General features: G+C 47.7%; 1 protein-coding gene across 3 annotated transcripts in view; it reads right to left on the bottom strand.

Annotated features, from left to right (window-relative positions):
• Nucleotides 1-14,619, bottom strand: part of LOC144065698 (pyruvate carboxylase, mitochondrial-like) — a 74,890-nt gene that overhangs the window by 47,908 nt on the left and 12,363 nt on the right. For all 3 annotated transcript variants that reach the window (XM_077588692.1, XM_077588695.1, XM_077588693.1), the window contains exons 9-11: nucleotides 13,252-13,335; nucleotides 10,513-10,631; nucleotides 5,350-5,512 (exon numbers count right to left, since the gene is read on the bottom strand). In XM_077588692.1, the coding sequence (XP_077444818.1) occupies nucleotides 5,350-5,512; nucleotides 10,513-10,631; nucleotides 13,252-13,335 (366 nt within the window). The remainder of the gene's footprint in view (nucleotides 1-5,349; nucleotides 5,513-10,512; nucleotides 10,632-13,251; nucleotides 13,336-14,619) is intronic.

Below are 14,619 nucleotides of genomic sequence, written 5' to 3' on the forward strand. Positions count from 1 at the left end.
CGTTGGCGCTCATCCTCATTTTTTCTGAGCCCTGCCAGCCATTTTTTTCATCCGCCCGATACGTCGCCATTTCTCTTCTCTTTTTTTATCACGGTGTGATGAAAGCGGCGTTATTTAGGGGCGCGTTCATTCGGGTGCATTCCCGTCTCCAGGTGCTTCGCTGCCATGGAAACGGACTACATTTTCCTGGGAGATCTGGCGGTAAAACTCAAAACGCCAGACGGGGAAATAGCCGCGCTTTTTGGGGGACGACGTTGGACGGCGCCGCCGGGGTTAATGGGGCAACCTGCGAGTGGCGGGATCGATTCCAATTTGGCGTTGGCGTCGGGTGGCGCGCCAACGTTGGCCGGCGAGTGCTCGTCTGGCGAGGGCGGCTGGGGAAAAGACGCTATCGTGGCGGGGAAAGCATTCCAAATGGATTAGTGGCAGGCGGCCATGTTGGATCCACAGGCGGCGCAACTTTTAATGGATACGTATCATTAAAACACAGTGGTGTGCCGTCAGGGCCTTCAAGGCCTTCTCTGCTGGCCTAAGAAATATCTGAATCACAGACTGATGTTAATTATATTTTGTCCGTGAATAATTATTAAACAATTCCAAACAAGCAAGCCTCTCACAACTGGGAACAAACATTTTCAGCACTAAATCGAATAAAAATGTATGCCAGAAATACGACGACAGGACAGGCTCGACTTTCAGCATTAGCTTCGATGGCGATAGCAAAGAAGGAGGAAAGAAAGGAGGATGGATATTGTGTACAGGTAAAAAGGATTTTTGGTGAGTAAAATATGGCTATACTCCTAGATAATATTTCAATTGTATGAGGTTATTATTGATGATTTTTATGTGTCGCAGCTGGAGCTGCAGTAGAGGTTTTATAGCCATAAAATAGTTTTTGAGGGTTGGATTTATTCAGTCAGCTGAAGGCGTCGCTAGGAAATTCACTGACCGCCACTGTTAAAACGATAGCACAAAGAAAATCCCAATGCCGTTTTTGACCGGGTTCGCGGATTGAAATAGCGGCACGCACAAGTGGCGTATTCATGTAAAGACGTATTTGATTCATTTCCATTTTCTCCGCCGCAAACAAGTTGATTATTTACACGGGTTGCCGTGGCGCAGGTGATGTAACAAAAGGAGCTTTAGTTAAAGGGCCCGCCGCGCAAATGGGAGTCGCTCGGGCCTTTTGTTTGGCGCTGCATTCATGTGCAAAACATCCACGTCAACAACCTTTCCAGCGGCGGGGCAATTAGCCACATTTTTTTCCCCCCGCCGGAACAATGGAGAGGACACGGCGGTCGGAAATTAGGCGTCGCGAAAGGGAGGAAGTGGCCGACGGAGACGGAGGGCCTTAATTGACGCAAGGCTCAGAAAGCAGAGCGTCTTCTCCGCCGCTCATTAAGGTCATTATACCTCCGTTTGAAGCGCCGCCGTCGAAAGGAGACGCCAATTTGGTGGGCCGTCTGACGAGCGGCGAGCGAGCGCTTTGTTTGCGTCGCTGACGCTCGGCCTTGGCGCGCCGTCCATCCAAGCGAGTCAAAATGGATTGAGCAGGCGCTGGAGTCAAAAAGGCGCCCATTGGGATTATCGACAGGACGATGGCGACGGGGACGCCGTCGCCGGATTCCCGCGAGTGGCGCGCTAATGAGGATGATCTGCAGCTTTTGAGGGAGGAAGTGACAGTTTATCCCCACGTCAAGCTAATTCGCCAGTCAACGAGCTGCCGTGGTGGGACCCCAGACGTGGAACCCGGGCCTACTTATGCCGCCGCGCCGTATTACACGACCGCTAATACGAGCGCGGTCGAGCGCGGCCACTGATTTGGACTCCGGAGACGAGACCGTCCGCCGCCTTTGAAATTTCGGAGCCCCCCCCCCAGGGCGCCAATGCGCAGTCGAATATCAATCCATTTATTTGGACGACAACGCATTGACGCTATTAGAACAAGCGCCATGGTGAAATATTCATGGGATCCAAGATGTGCTCGCTGGAGGAGAAAACAAAAGGCCGCTGTCAACCGGTGCTATCGTTTGTGAAATGTTAAAGCGAAGCGAATTGTCGTCGTAGTTTTATGTAGGACACAATTTGAAAGTACCGTATTTTCACGACTAGAAGGCGCACATAAAAGTCTTCAATTTTCTCCAAAATAGACAAGGCGCCTTATAATCCAGTGCGCTTTATATATGGACCAATACTAAAATTGTTATCACAATAAAATAAAATCAATCAGTCGATAGGGTACACCATCCTCTACAGCTCTCACAACTATGGTAAGCAGCCCCCTACTCTACTCTTTTCCCTGTGACAGCTGGGATATGTAGTTTTTTTGTCAATACACCCAATGGATTGTGGCCTGTATACATCGACATCAACACGGCTTTACGAAACATGGAAAGCAGCGTTGGAATAGTTGCGCTAGCTACTAGCTAGCTACTATTTGCGAATGGATTGTGGCCGCCTGGACGAACGTATAAAACTCAGCGTTTTCGATGACTCATTTGGACAATTGTTCAATTCGGACACAGAAAATTAGGATTTTGTGGGTGATGATGACAGGAGTACATTGTAAAATGGCTAAAAAAAGAACAGCCGGACTCAGTTTTGCTTCCGTTGCCTTTTTAAAAACGTGTTTTTAGCGTGTGGGTGTATCGTGTATGTTTAAGCTGGTGTATGTTTTGCCATGCCTGGCTGCGTCTATAAAAACGGTGCGTCCTTTGTGTGTGTAAAATACAGAAATAGCACTCGTTATTGACACTGCGGCTAAAAATACGATGCGCCGTATAGTCGTGAAAATACGGTAGATGTTTACGGAATGCTGATCCGAGCGCAGAGAAAAGCAAAAAATATGGACAAAAAAGCACTCCTACTTAGAGCACGCTGTTACTTTGACTTCAGAGGAAGAACCTCTCTCACGGTTTTTGCCTTAATTAATGACGAGATGGAGGGTGACGGCAAAAACAAGAGGAATTAATCAGGAAAACATAAATAATTGGTGTTCGTTTTGCCGGAAGATTAACGTTTTGTACCCGAGCCTTTGTAATAGGAGTGTTGGTTTTGTTTTGGTTTTTGCCCTCAAGTAGCGGCGTGTAAAGCGGCGGCAAGAATGTCTGCGCCGTGTTCACAAAACTCGCATTTTTTGGGACGTTTCCCATTGAATAATGCATGACGGCTAATGAGAAAGCCATGCATATTCAACTCGCCGCCAAATGAGGCTTGTTTGGCCTTGGTGGAGGAGGTCTTCCATTTTGACGCTTGGCTTTGATTCACGGACCGTCGGCCTCTCCGACGATGTTCCTCCGTCCCCCCCGGGGAAATCTTCCCCCTCTCGTTAGCTGGCGAGACGGGCGGAGAACGGCGGCCGAGAATCGGGCAATTAGCGCGTTTCAAAGCCGCGGGCCCGTCCGTCAAACGGCGGCCGTCGCGGACGGACCGACGCGGCTCATTAGCGCGCCGGCGTCGTCGACGGGACCATCCGATAAACGCGGGTTGGCCACGTCAAGTGACGCCGGGTGAAATTCCCGGCGGAAGAATCAAAACAGCCGACGGGATGGAAGCGCCGTGGCGCCATCGCCGTCGGCAAAGGCATTTGAAAGGACGCCAATACGGATGACTAATTTACACTTTGTCGTGGCGTTGGAAACAGAGAGGCGCTCAAGAAATAGAAGTTAGTTTAGGGACAAGCGACGTCTATCTGGCAGTGAACGTAAACGGGCGATGGCTAGCGCGCTGTTTATCCTAGATGCATTTCCAACAGAAGGCGGCCGGCGTTGGCCAATGGCGTTTGGAGCGGTCGTGCCAGCCTGACCTCCCACCGGGTGACCAGTCTGTGAGCCGCCGGACTATTATTAGATGGATTGGATCTTGCGTGCTACGACGGCGCCTCCAAATGGCTCCAAAGATCCCTTTAGCGCGCTAGCGGGCAGGCGACGGACGACAGCCTTCTGAGAATCCCTCTCAGCGTGCTATCCGCGTCAACCGGCGGCGGCGTGGGCGATGACACGTTTCAGGTGCCGCCACTTTTAGGTTCTCGAGGACAGACAAATGTTCACATTTCCTGTGAGCCTTTGTGCACGGCCGGCCGGCCTTCCAACTCCAAGTGGATTGGACCGCCGGCAGCGATGGCGGCTTGTCGGAAAACGGGGAGACGCAGACCAACGACCTGGTCTCTGCCCTTTGTGAATCATTTATGCCTCCGTCCCTCCATCGCTTTCATGCTGGCTTTATTGTGTCGATTGTGTTTGGCTCATTCATAATGAATGGTGCCGACGGGGGGGATCGAGGGGGGGGGGGACGATTGTCGCTGCGTCGACGCCTTTCGAAAGTCGGCGGGCACGTCGGGCTCATTCCGGATTCCGTTCCGATACGCCACTTAACGACGACGGCTCGTAGATTAATTGAAACGCGGCGCTAAACAAACGGACGCCTTGATTGAAATTTAAGCTTTGGGCGCGTAAAAGCCGCGCAAAAAGACGGATGATTTGTTTTATCGGAAAGCCAACGGCGGGGAGCAAATTGCTTCAATCCGGAAAAGCCACGCACGGCTCCGGAATTTGGACTGGCTGCTCTCGTTCGCCGGTGAGCGCGCAAAAATAAATAATGACATTTAAAAATCCCACTGTGTTTTAATTGTCTGTGACCAGCCCTCATTACCACTGAATTGCTAGCAAGGCCCAGGAGATAAACAAAGATGGGGAAAATGTGTGATAAAAAGCTAGCAGATTGGAAAAGGAGAAAAGACGGAATAGCTTAAATCAAGGGTGTCAGACTCGGGTTGGTTCGCGGGCCATGTTAACGTCAACTCGAGTTCACGTGGGCCGGACCATTTTAGATATAATATTTAGATTTTTTTTTATAAATGGATTAAAAGAACTGGATTAAAAACCCTGAATATTCATTTTTTTATAGATCTAAAACAATGTTTATTTTAGCTTTTTTATGTACTTTTAGATTTTACAAAATTTATTTTTGAACTAAAAACACAGAAAAAATGGATTAAAAAATGACAATTATTGATTTAAAAGGGCGAAATCCGGAAATGTAATATACCTCGATACTAGTCATTTTAATTTGATCCTAAAACAGAAAGTCGGCACTCATGATTTACTTTCCCGGACCACACAAAATGATGCGGTGGGCCAGATTCGGCCCGCGGGCCGCCACTTTGACACACGTGGTCTAAATGGTTTGGGACAAATTCTCTGATTTGACGGAGGACTAGTAGAGAATTATGGAGCTACGCTAAACGATTTTGCCTTTAGTTTACGCGTTCTAGTCGGGAAATGAACAGATATTGCATGTCGTATTGGGTTTTTGCTTTTTGTCACCGTTGGCAATTCCCGCCAGACTCACCTCGATCCTGCCGGTGTCGGGCTGGAAGCCTCGGGCCGGGTCCTCGGTGGTCACCCGGCATTGGATGGCGCAGCCGTTGACCCGGATCTTGTCCTGCCTGAGGCCCAGGTCCGGGAGGCTGCGGCCAGCGCACACGTGCAGCTGGGCGTGCACCAGGTCCACGCTGCGAACCAGACGTAACATGTGGTCAAGCCCGAGTCACCATCCCCAAACGCCGAGCCCGGTCCGTCGAGCGACGTTTAAAAGGAAACGAAACTCGCGCCAAAGAGTAAAAATAAGAAAAACAAATGCCATTAAACTCCAAAAGGCGCACCTGCACTGTAAAAAGTTGACGTCAATTGCATCGGGATACTCAAGTTTACGGCATGAAATTGATCAAAATTTGGAGTTAGCTCTAGTTGAAATTTTAAGTTATGGCGACCAATCGCTTTCATTGGAGACGGCAAAATTGCCGTTGCCGGAATCTCAGATGAAATTTTTCCAGATGCGTGGCGCTCATTTGGAAAATGCCAATGGGCGCATTTTAAAGCTTTTTAATGATGCGCATCCAAATTTGACATCCATTTGAGAGCGTCCTCAAAGGATGCCCGCTAATCGGACTTAGACAAATGGGGACGCCGCTGCTAGCGTCTGTCCTTCAACGCGGCTCCTTGTTTGCGTTACGCAATACCACAGCCCTTGCGTCATTAGCAAATAGCGATCGAGGCTAATAAAAAGATTGCCGAGACGCGATAGCATTGTTTCAGCGTTCAAGATATATGGCGCCATATAGCATGTCTAGAACCCGAATATAAGGCGAATGAAACGCAAAAAACACCACCTTATACAGTGGTACTTTCTGAGTAATGAAGTATACTCGTGCACACAACACTGTATTCGGGCCAATACGGCGGACGCTATTCACTTTAAGCCAAAACGAACATCATCGAGACGAGCGGCGGCTTTGACGGTGACGCGTTTCCACGACGAGGTCCTCTTCGCCACGCCACTCGGGCCGTTGTGGGTCTGGACTCAAACGGCGGGGAGCACGCAGAATAGCAAAATAGGACAAAGTAAGTAGGCAGGTAACGCGGCGAGCGAGGGAAACAAACAAGATGAAAGCGGCGCCTTTCCAACTGAAGTGGAGACGAGATGAGGCAGTGGGAGAGGATAAACAGCTGCTTTCAAAGTGGGAGAGTGCAAAGCCTTTGGATTTGGATGTGGACACGCTCAAAAAGGGGGAGACGCCGAATGAAAGGGAGGAAGGAGACGGTAGCTGAAAGAAGGGATGCTCATCAAGCTTCAACTCGCTGCTTACGGTACAGTAAAAGCGCAAAACAGTCGAGCTCGACAGAGACGTCCAGTCTAATGAAAATGATCACGTTTGGGTGTCTGATAGATCTGTAAAAACAGCTTCAAGAGCAGGTTAAGAAAGAGTGAGATCAATTTAATAGGAAATAGGTTTATTACCAGACTGCAGGATGGGGAGAGAGCTCGAACAGCTGTGAACTGCTCACAGTCTGTTGTCCTTGCAACTCTCTCCAAATGAACAGTGGGTCAGTCTTTATATAGGAAAACAGGGTATAGTATAGTTTCTATGACAACGACCAAACTTTGGGCAAAGTCTGATGAATCGCTGTCAAGTTTCTATGATTACGACCTTTCTATACTTACAAAAACTGATACAATATGAACAAGCAATTGCCAAGCCACTGTCATTTTATCTTGATGTTATCTTACAGCGTCCTTGGTGGAAAATCTTCATTTCGATGGATATTTTAGATGCAGATGTTTACACGCGCTCTTCATTTTGCAGACACCCAAAACGAATTGCTACCTTTCCAACCAAGCTAGCTTTCTCCGTGACCGGACATTTCGCCGAAAGACGTTTGGTCCCCGGACGTTTGGTCGACCGGACGTTTGGTCGAACGGACGTTTGGTCGAACGGACGTTGGGTCCCCGGACGTTGGGTCCCCGGACGTTGGGTCCCCGGACGTTGGGTCCCCGGACGTTGGGTCCCCGGACGTTGGGTCCCCGGACGTTGGGTCCCCGGACGTTGGGTCGAACGGACGTTTGGTCGAACGGACGTTGGGTCCCCGGATGTTGGGTCCCCGGACGTTGGGTCCCCGGACGTTGGGTCGAACGGACGTTTGGTCGAACGGACGTTTGGTCGAACGGACGTTGGGTCCCCGGACGTTGGGTCCCCGGACGTTGGGTCCCCGGACGTTGGGTCCCCGGACGTTGGGTCCCCGGACGTTGGGTCGAACGGACGTTTGGTCGAACGGACGTTGGGTCCCCGGATGTTGGGTCCCCGGACGTTGGGTCCCCGGACGTTGGGTCCCCGGACGTTGGGTCCCCGGACGTTGGGTCGAACGGACGTTGGGTCGAACGGACGTTGGGTCCCCGGACGTTGGGTCCCCGGACGTTGGGTCCCCGGACGTTGGGTCCCCGGACGTTGGGTCCCCGGACGTTGGGTCCCCGGACGTTGGGTCCCCGGACGTTGGGTCCCCGGACGTTGGGTCCCCGGACGTTGGGTCCCCGGACGTTGGGTCCCCGGACGTTTGGTCCCCGGACGTTTGGTAGAACAGACGTTTGGTCGCCGGGTTCGCTCGCTGTCAAATTATGACAGAGTTTACTGTTGATATTTTGATATTAGCTATTTAGATATTAAACTCTCTCTCTCTCATGATTATAATTTTGAGAACTGGTTTCAACAGTAACAAAACAGCGACCAAACGTCCGTTCTACCAAACGTCCGTTCTACCAAACGTCCGTTCTACCAAACGTCCGTTCTACCAAACGTCCGGTCGACCAAACGTCCGTTCTACCAAACGTCCGGTCGACCAAACGTCTGGGGACCAAACGTCTTTCGACGAAACGGCCGAGTACCGCTTTCTCTAGCCACGGGAACAAGGGATTCCTTCACTATCGAGAAGACATTGCAGACGTTTTTTCTTTTTTCCCGGTCCTCCGGGCTCGAACCTTTGGCGGCGCTCGGAAAGAGCTGGCCGTCCCCGAGAAGGTGGGAAAGGCTTAGCGGGACTCCCAAAGGGGATTAGGGCCCGGAATCTATGGAAATGACAGTCCAATATATTATTTAGGTCATGCTAATGTATGCAAATGAGAAGGTTTTATTGAAAATGCCATCCTCGGCTCCAAATTGGAATGTGTCGGGCAGCTGGAGTTTTTTCTTCTTCTTATATGACGGTGAGACTTGTCCATGTCGAAATGATTTTGTTTCTCTATGCGAGCTTTTTCATCCCACCTCGCCAGTCATACCGGTTTAAGCGGGTCGGGCGGCGACGCTAATTCATCTTTGCTCGTTCGTAAACGGCCGCCTTTTACGAGCGTTACAAATGCGGCGCCGACCAGTAAAGCCGGCGAACACCAAATTAAAAAGGCATCAACGCCGCGTGTCATTATCGTAAATAACGCGCGGGGGGACGGCGTCTGAGCCTCCCGTCCGTCGTCCCCGCGGAAATTATTTTGAACTCGCCACGGTTGAAACGGCTGCACTGGAATTTCATTCACCCGTGTGGGTTGCCATTGACCGTGTGCGGTCGATTGGTCGCCGGTCTTTTGGTCGCCGTCTTTTGGTCGTCGGTCTTTTGGTCGCCGGTCTTTTGGTCGCCGGTCTTTTGGTCGCCGGTCTTTTGGTCGTCAGTCTTTTGGTCGTCAGTCTTTTGGTCGCCAGTCTTTTGGTCGCCCTGACCGCGACAATGGGCGACCAAAAGACCGACGACCAAAAGACCGGCGAACCAAAAGACCGACGACCAAAAGACCGACGACCAAAAGACCGACGACCAAAAGACCGACGACCAAAAGACCGGCGACCAAAAGACCGACGACCAAAAGACCGACGACCAAAAGACCGGCGACCAAAAGACCGACGACCAAAAGACCGGCGACCAAAAGACCGGCGACAAAACAAGGTAAAACAACACGCTCTACGCATCAATAAAAGCCAACAATGGCTACAAGTGTAGAAGAGTTTGTATGTACATGCGCTGTCCCTTTAAGAAGCGACGTCAGTCCGGGTCTTAACAAGTTCTCCAACAAAAAACAATAAAAGTCCGGGAAATTTTGAGCTTTTCTTTAGCCTAATAATGAATAGGGCATTAAGTATGACTAAATAGTCATTTGCAGTTTGCATTTAGGGAATTTGAGCAACAATTTAAATGGTAATTATCACTTACCTTCCGGGCGACCAAAAGACCGGCGACCAATCGACCGTGTACCGCCATTGACGGCGACGGACGACCGATTCGTTTGGACGAAGCCCCCGTTGAAATCGTGTTGATGTTTATTGCCGTCCAACTAGCGAAATGATGCTTTAGATTTAGACGGGGGTGGAGCCCCGACCCCACGACTTGTCAATGTGACGGATGACGGCGACTTGACGCGAAACCGTCAATAGAGCCCGTCAATACCGAGCGCGGGAAGGCCGTTCCGAGTTGACATTTAATCGTTCGCGGCTTTTGCACGCAAGAACGCGAGGCTGAGAACGAGGGGATGACAAGAAAGAGCAGAGAATGACGAGGAGGGAAGAGCAAAGGCCTAAAAGCGGGCGGATTTGGCCAAGAGAGAAGCGAGCGGCCCGCCGGGGAAACGGCCAGATGCCATCTACAAATACGCCGCGGCTTTGTGGATCAAACGCCGACAGAAGGGGCTTTCGACGGGGGTGTGGGGGGTTCGCAGGCCCACCTGCAGTCCGGGCGGGGGACTTTTTTTTAATTGTCGGAGGTTTTAACGCCCGCCAGCTTGGCACAGAAAGTGGGAGGCTTTAGCTTTTTACTTAGAAATTGACGTCGGCTTCAGAGAGTTGGCTCGACACGCCAAAGGTTTTCTTCGATATGTTACGGCGGCCGACCGTACAAAACGAACACGACGACGCCCGGAAGCCGCCCCGTTGTTGAACCGAGCTACGCACGATCGTGAGTTGAGATGCTCCGCTGGCAAATTCCTAACCCGCAGAACGCTGCCCTCTACTGGTGAACTCCAAACTGCAATTCCACTACGAATCGATCACAGAAAAGACATATTGCATCCCTAAAGGATCACAGCCGGTAAAAATATATCGGTTGCAGTCATTTTAGCTCAATTGTGCAGCATTCAGGGCACGCAACGGGCTAAAAAAACGATACCTCATTATAAAAAATAAGCCCAAAAGAATTTTCCACTCACTCTGTGATTTCCTCGGTGACGGTGTGCTCCACCTGAAGCCGCGAGTTGACTTCGATGAAGTAGTGTTTGCCGTGCTTGTCCACCAAGAACTCCACCGTCCCGGCGTTCTCGTAGCCCACCTTTGGGGAGAGGGAAAAACCGTTTAAGTCACTTTTAATTGGACGCCAAATTTATTTGTTGCCAGGGTCAGATATCTGCCTCAAGGCCTTCACAATCAGTTCTGCAGGCTCTGCTGCATTAAACAAGCATCGATGAGACTGTCGCTTTAACCAATCAGATTTCGAGTTGGCAACACCACAATGCCTTCTCGCAGGCGTAGGGATACGTCATCACTTTCACCAAATATGATTAGCTAGTGATTAGCCAGAGCTACCAAACTGTATTTGGAGCGAGCTGCACAAGCAAATATATTGTTGTGTTGATTTAAAGGCATTTTCAAGACGGACTATGCCAGAAATAGGACAGGACAGGCTCGAATTTCAGCATTAGCTACGATACCGATAGAAAAGAAGGAATAAAGAAAGGAGGATGGATATTGTGTACAGTTAAAAAGGATTTTGGTGAGTAAAATATGGCTATATTCCGAAATAATATTTCAATTGTGGGCCCGGTTCTGATATCTGAAAAGCTCCAGTGTTTGTATTTAATCATTAAATGCTGCTAGGAAGTGGATTTCACCCCATTTTTGTGCATTGATTTATTGATTATTTTTTATGTGTCGCAGCTGTAGCTGCAGTAGAGGTTTTATAGCCATGAAATGGATTCGTTGAAGGCGCTACGAGAAAATGCACAAATTGCCACTGCTATTTGACATTCGCTGCCTGCGAGTGGCCACCACAAATCCTTGCGCGACTCCACGAAAAAGAAGAAAGTAGCACGTTTGAAGGACGGACGCCTAAAGGAGACAGAGGATTCCGTCCTTGAAGCTCAAAAACCGGCGGGATTGTTATGCCGCTCGCGCGTCCTCGCGGGGAACGATGAGAGAACTCGCCGGTGGATGCGCCGAACCTTTTTGAAGAAAAAAAAAGGTGTGGACAATACATTTTCTGGTGCCGGCGTGGAGTTGATGTTTCCCGGTGTGCGTTTTGGGGCCTATCCTGACTACTTTGGATCCTTTCCATTTTCGCCGGTGTTTCCAGGCCGCTTTTTCACGGGTCGCTTAATATGGGTTTTGCGTCACTTGATTTATGAGTCACGTCGTGGGCAATTTAGGAGAAAAAAAAGAGAATGTCACATTAGCGACGCACCATTTGAAAGATCACCTTTTTTTTTTAAGAGCGTCGATTGTCTTCTTTCGAGCATTTCTTCGCCATCTGTTCACCTTTCCCACCTTAAGCCATATTCCTTTTTATTCAATTTCATGGCGAGTTAACAGTGAGGAAACGGTTTATTTTTTTGGGCGGATTTGATGCCGATCGCCGTCTTTGGCGGCAAGAATATGCGCCTTGGATTGCGATTGTAGAAATGTTTTTAAATTTTTGTTAATTTTTACTTTTTTTTTATTTTAGTCAATTTTTTTATCTTTTTTTGTCAATTTTTTTTTGTTTGTTTTTTTTTTGTTAATTTTTGTTTGTTTTTTTGGTCAATGTTTTTTGGGGGTTATTTTTGGGGGGGGCGTTTGGTGATTTTTTTGGGGGGCGTTTGGTGATTTTTTTGGGGTGATTTTTTTATTTGGTTAATTTTTGGGGTGTTTTTTTTTGGGGTTAATTCTTTTTCTTTTTTTTGTATTTTTTTGGGGCAATTTGGACCGTGCCAGAAGTTTATTTTGAAGACCCTTACCCACGCGATGGCGTCCTCTCCCTTCACTTTTCCAAATCACTGTTGACTTTTCATGTGTTTTGGACAAAAACTGTAGCTTATTATATTCATATTTTGAAACTTTTGAAAAAGGGAGCAGTCGTCAGAATTGATCACATGCGCAACCCTCTGTATATGCGCAAAAATTTACCTGAGGAAAGCACCTTGCGAAATACACAGACACAAACACACCTCAGAATGAAGTCAAATACTTGTTCCAAAAGGACCGACTATTTGCTGTTAATTAAAAAAGAGTAAATAATGCCTCAAGATTAAGCGCAAATCTTATTTTAGTTCATTAAACTTGCTTTTAACAGCTCAAAGGAGGATTTTCTTCTTCTTTTTTTTGCTCTCCGCAGGCACTTGAGCCTGAAAAAGAACTTTGGAGAGCGAATGTCAAAAATTCAAATTGGAGAAGAGCTCTCCACATTTGAACAAGCACGATGGCCAGGCCAGAAAAAAATATATATTTGACGAGAAAGCGTCGAGAGCATTCGGCATCGCATATTTAGTCGGCGTAATCCAGAAGCCGAGAGCAACGTCGCGGGCCCGTAAATGAAGATCTTAACCGTCAGTTCATTGGAATAAAAGCGCCCAAGTGGAGCCGTAACTTTTAAACGCCAGAGGAGGGGCCAGGCCATTTATTTAACGGCAGCATTCCAATTAAAGGTTAAGATGAAAAATGTGGGATGGAGTTCTCCACCTAATTGGTAGACAGGGAGTTCATTTAGGACATGACAGGTCACTTTGTGTAAATTTGGGATTGTTTTGCTATCGATTTGGGGGGATTTTTGGAGCGCTTTGTTTGTTTATCCATTTTGTCCAGTTTTTGGGGCATTTCCAGGGGACTTGCGGGTGCTTTGAGGGTGCGATTAAGGATGGGCAAAATGGGGCTCAAAGTGACTAAAAGTACCCACTTGGAGGAAAAAGTGGGACACTTACCATTTTGGCTAGGTTGACGGCGTCGGCATGGAGTCTGTTCCTCAGCTGAGGATCCAGTTGGAAAGCCGGCGCGATCTCCACCACCTGCGGACGCAGACGCCAAGGTGAGCGGCAGGCCGACTATTTGCTAGCTAATTGAACCCATCGGAGTAAATATAGTACGTACGCGGCTTTCGGAAAGCCACCGTCAAAGTATTATGCAAATCCCACCTCTGCCGTCGGCCCGAGGCTAGCGGTCGAGCTAACGTAGCATTAGCGGAAAATTCAAGTGGTTAAAAAAAATAAATGGAAGAAAAAACACAGCGGGACTTCAATTAGCCTTCTTATCTGTTTTCCCCCACCAAGTATCATTTTCACTTCTAAGAGAGCGCGACTAAAAATATCTCATCAGTACGCTAGCGTGCCAAATCTGTTCCAACAGGCAAAAGAGAGCCAAGGAAGGATCTTAAGTTCAGGCCAAAGACACATCAAGTCTCTTCCACTCAAGGAACAGCAGAAGTCGTAGGAGTAGTAGTAGTAGCATTAGTAGTAGTAGCGGTAGAAGTAGCAGTAGTTGTAATAGTAGTCATTGTAATAGTAATTGTAATACTGGTAGTAGTAGTCATAATAGTAGTAGTAGTAGTCATAATAGTAGTAGTCATAATAGTGGTAGTAGTAGTAGTCATAATAGTGGTAGTAGTAGTAGTCATAATAGTAGTGATAGTAGTAGTCATAATAGTGATAGTAGTAGTCATAATAGTGATAGTAGTAGTCATAATAGTGGTAGTAGTAGTCAATAGTAGTAGTAGTAGTAGTAGTCATAATAGTGGTAGTAGTAGTCATAATAGTGGTAGTAGTAGTCATAATAGTAGTGATAGTAGTAGTCATAATAGTGATAGTAGTAGTCATAATAGTAGTGATAGTAGTAGTCATAATAGTGATAGTAGTAGTCATAATAGTAGTAGTAGTCATAATAGTGGTAGTAGTAGTCAATAGTAGTAGTAGTAGTCATAATAGTAGTAGTAGTCATAATAGTGGTAGTAGTAGTCATAATAGTGGTAGTAGTAGTCATAATAGTAGTAGTAGTAGTCGTAATAGTAGTAGTAGTAGTCATAATAGTAGTAGTAGTAGTAGTCATAATAGTAGTAGTATTAGTCATAATAGTAGTAGTAGTAGTAGTCATAATAGTAGAAGTAGTAGTCATAATAGTAGTAGTAGTCATAATAGTAGTAGTAGTCATAATAGTAGTAGTAGTCATAATAGTAGTAGTCATAGTAGTAGTAGTCATAGTAGTAGTAGTCATAATAGTAGTAGTAGTCATAATAGTAGTAGTAGTCATAATAGTAGTAGTAGTCATAATAGTAGTAGTCATAGTAGTAGTCATAATAG

Source organism: Stigmatopora argus, chromosome 20 (assembly GCF_051989625.1).
Source record: "Stigmatopora argus isolate UIUO_Sarg chromosome 20, RoL_Sarg_1.0, whole genome shotgun sequence".
NCBI lineage: Eukaryota > Metazoa > Chordata > Actinopteri > Syngnathiformes > Syngnathidae > Stigmatopora > Stigmatopora argus.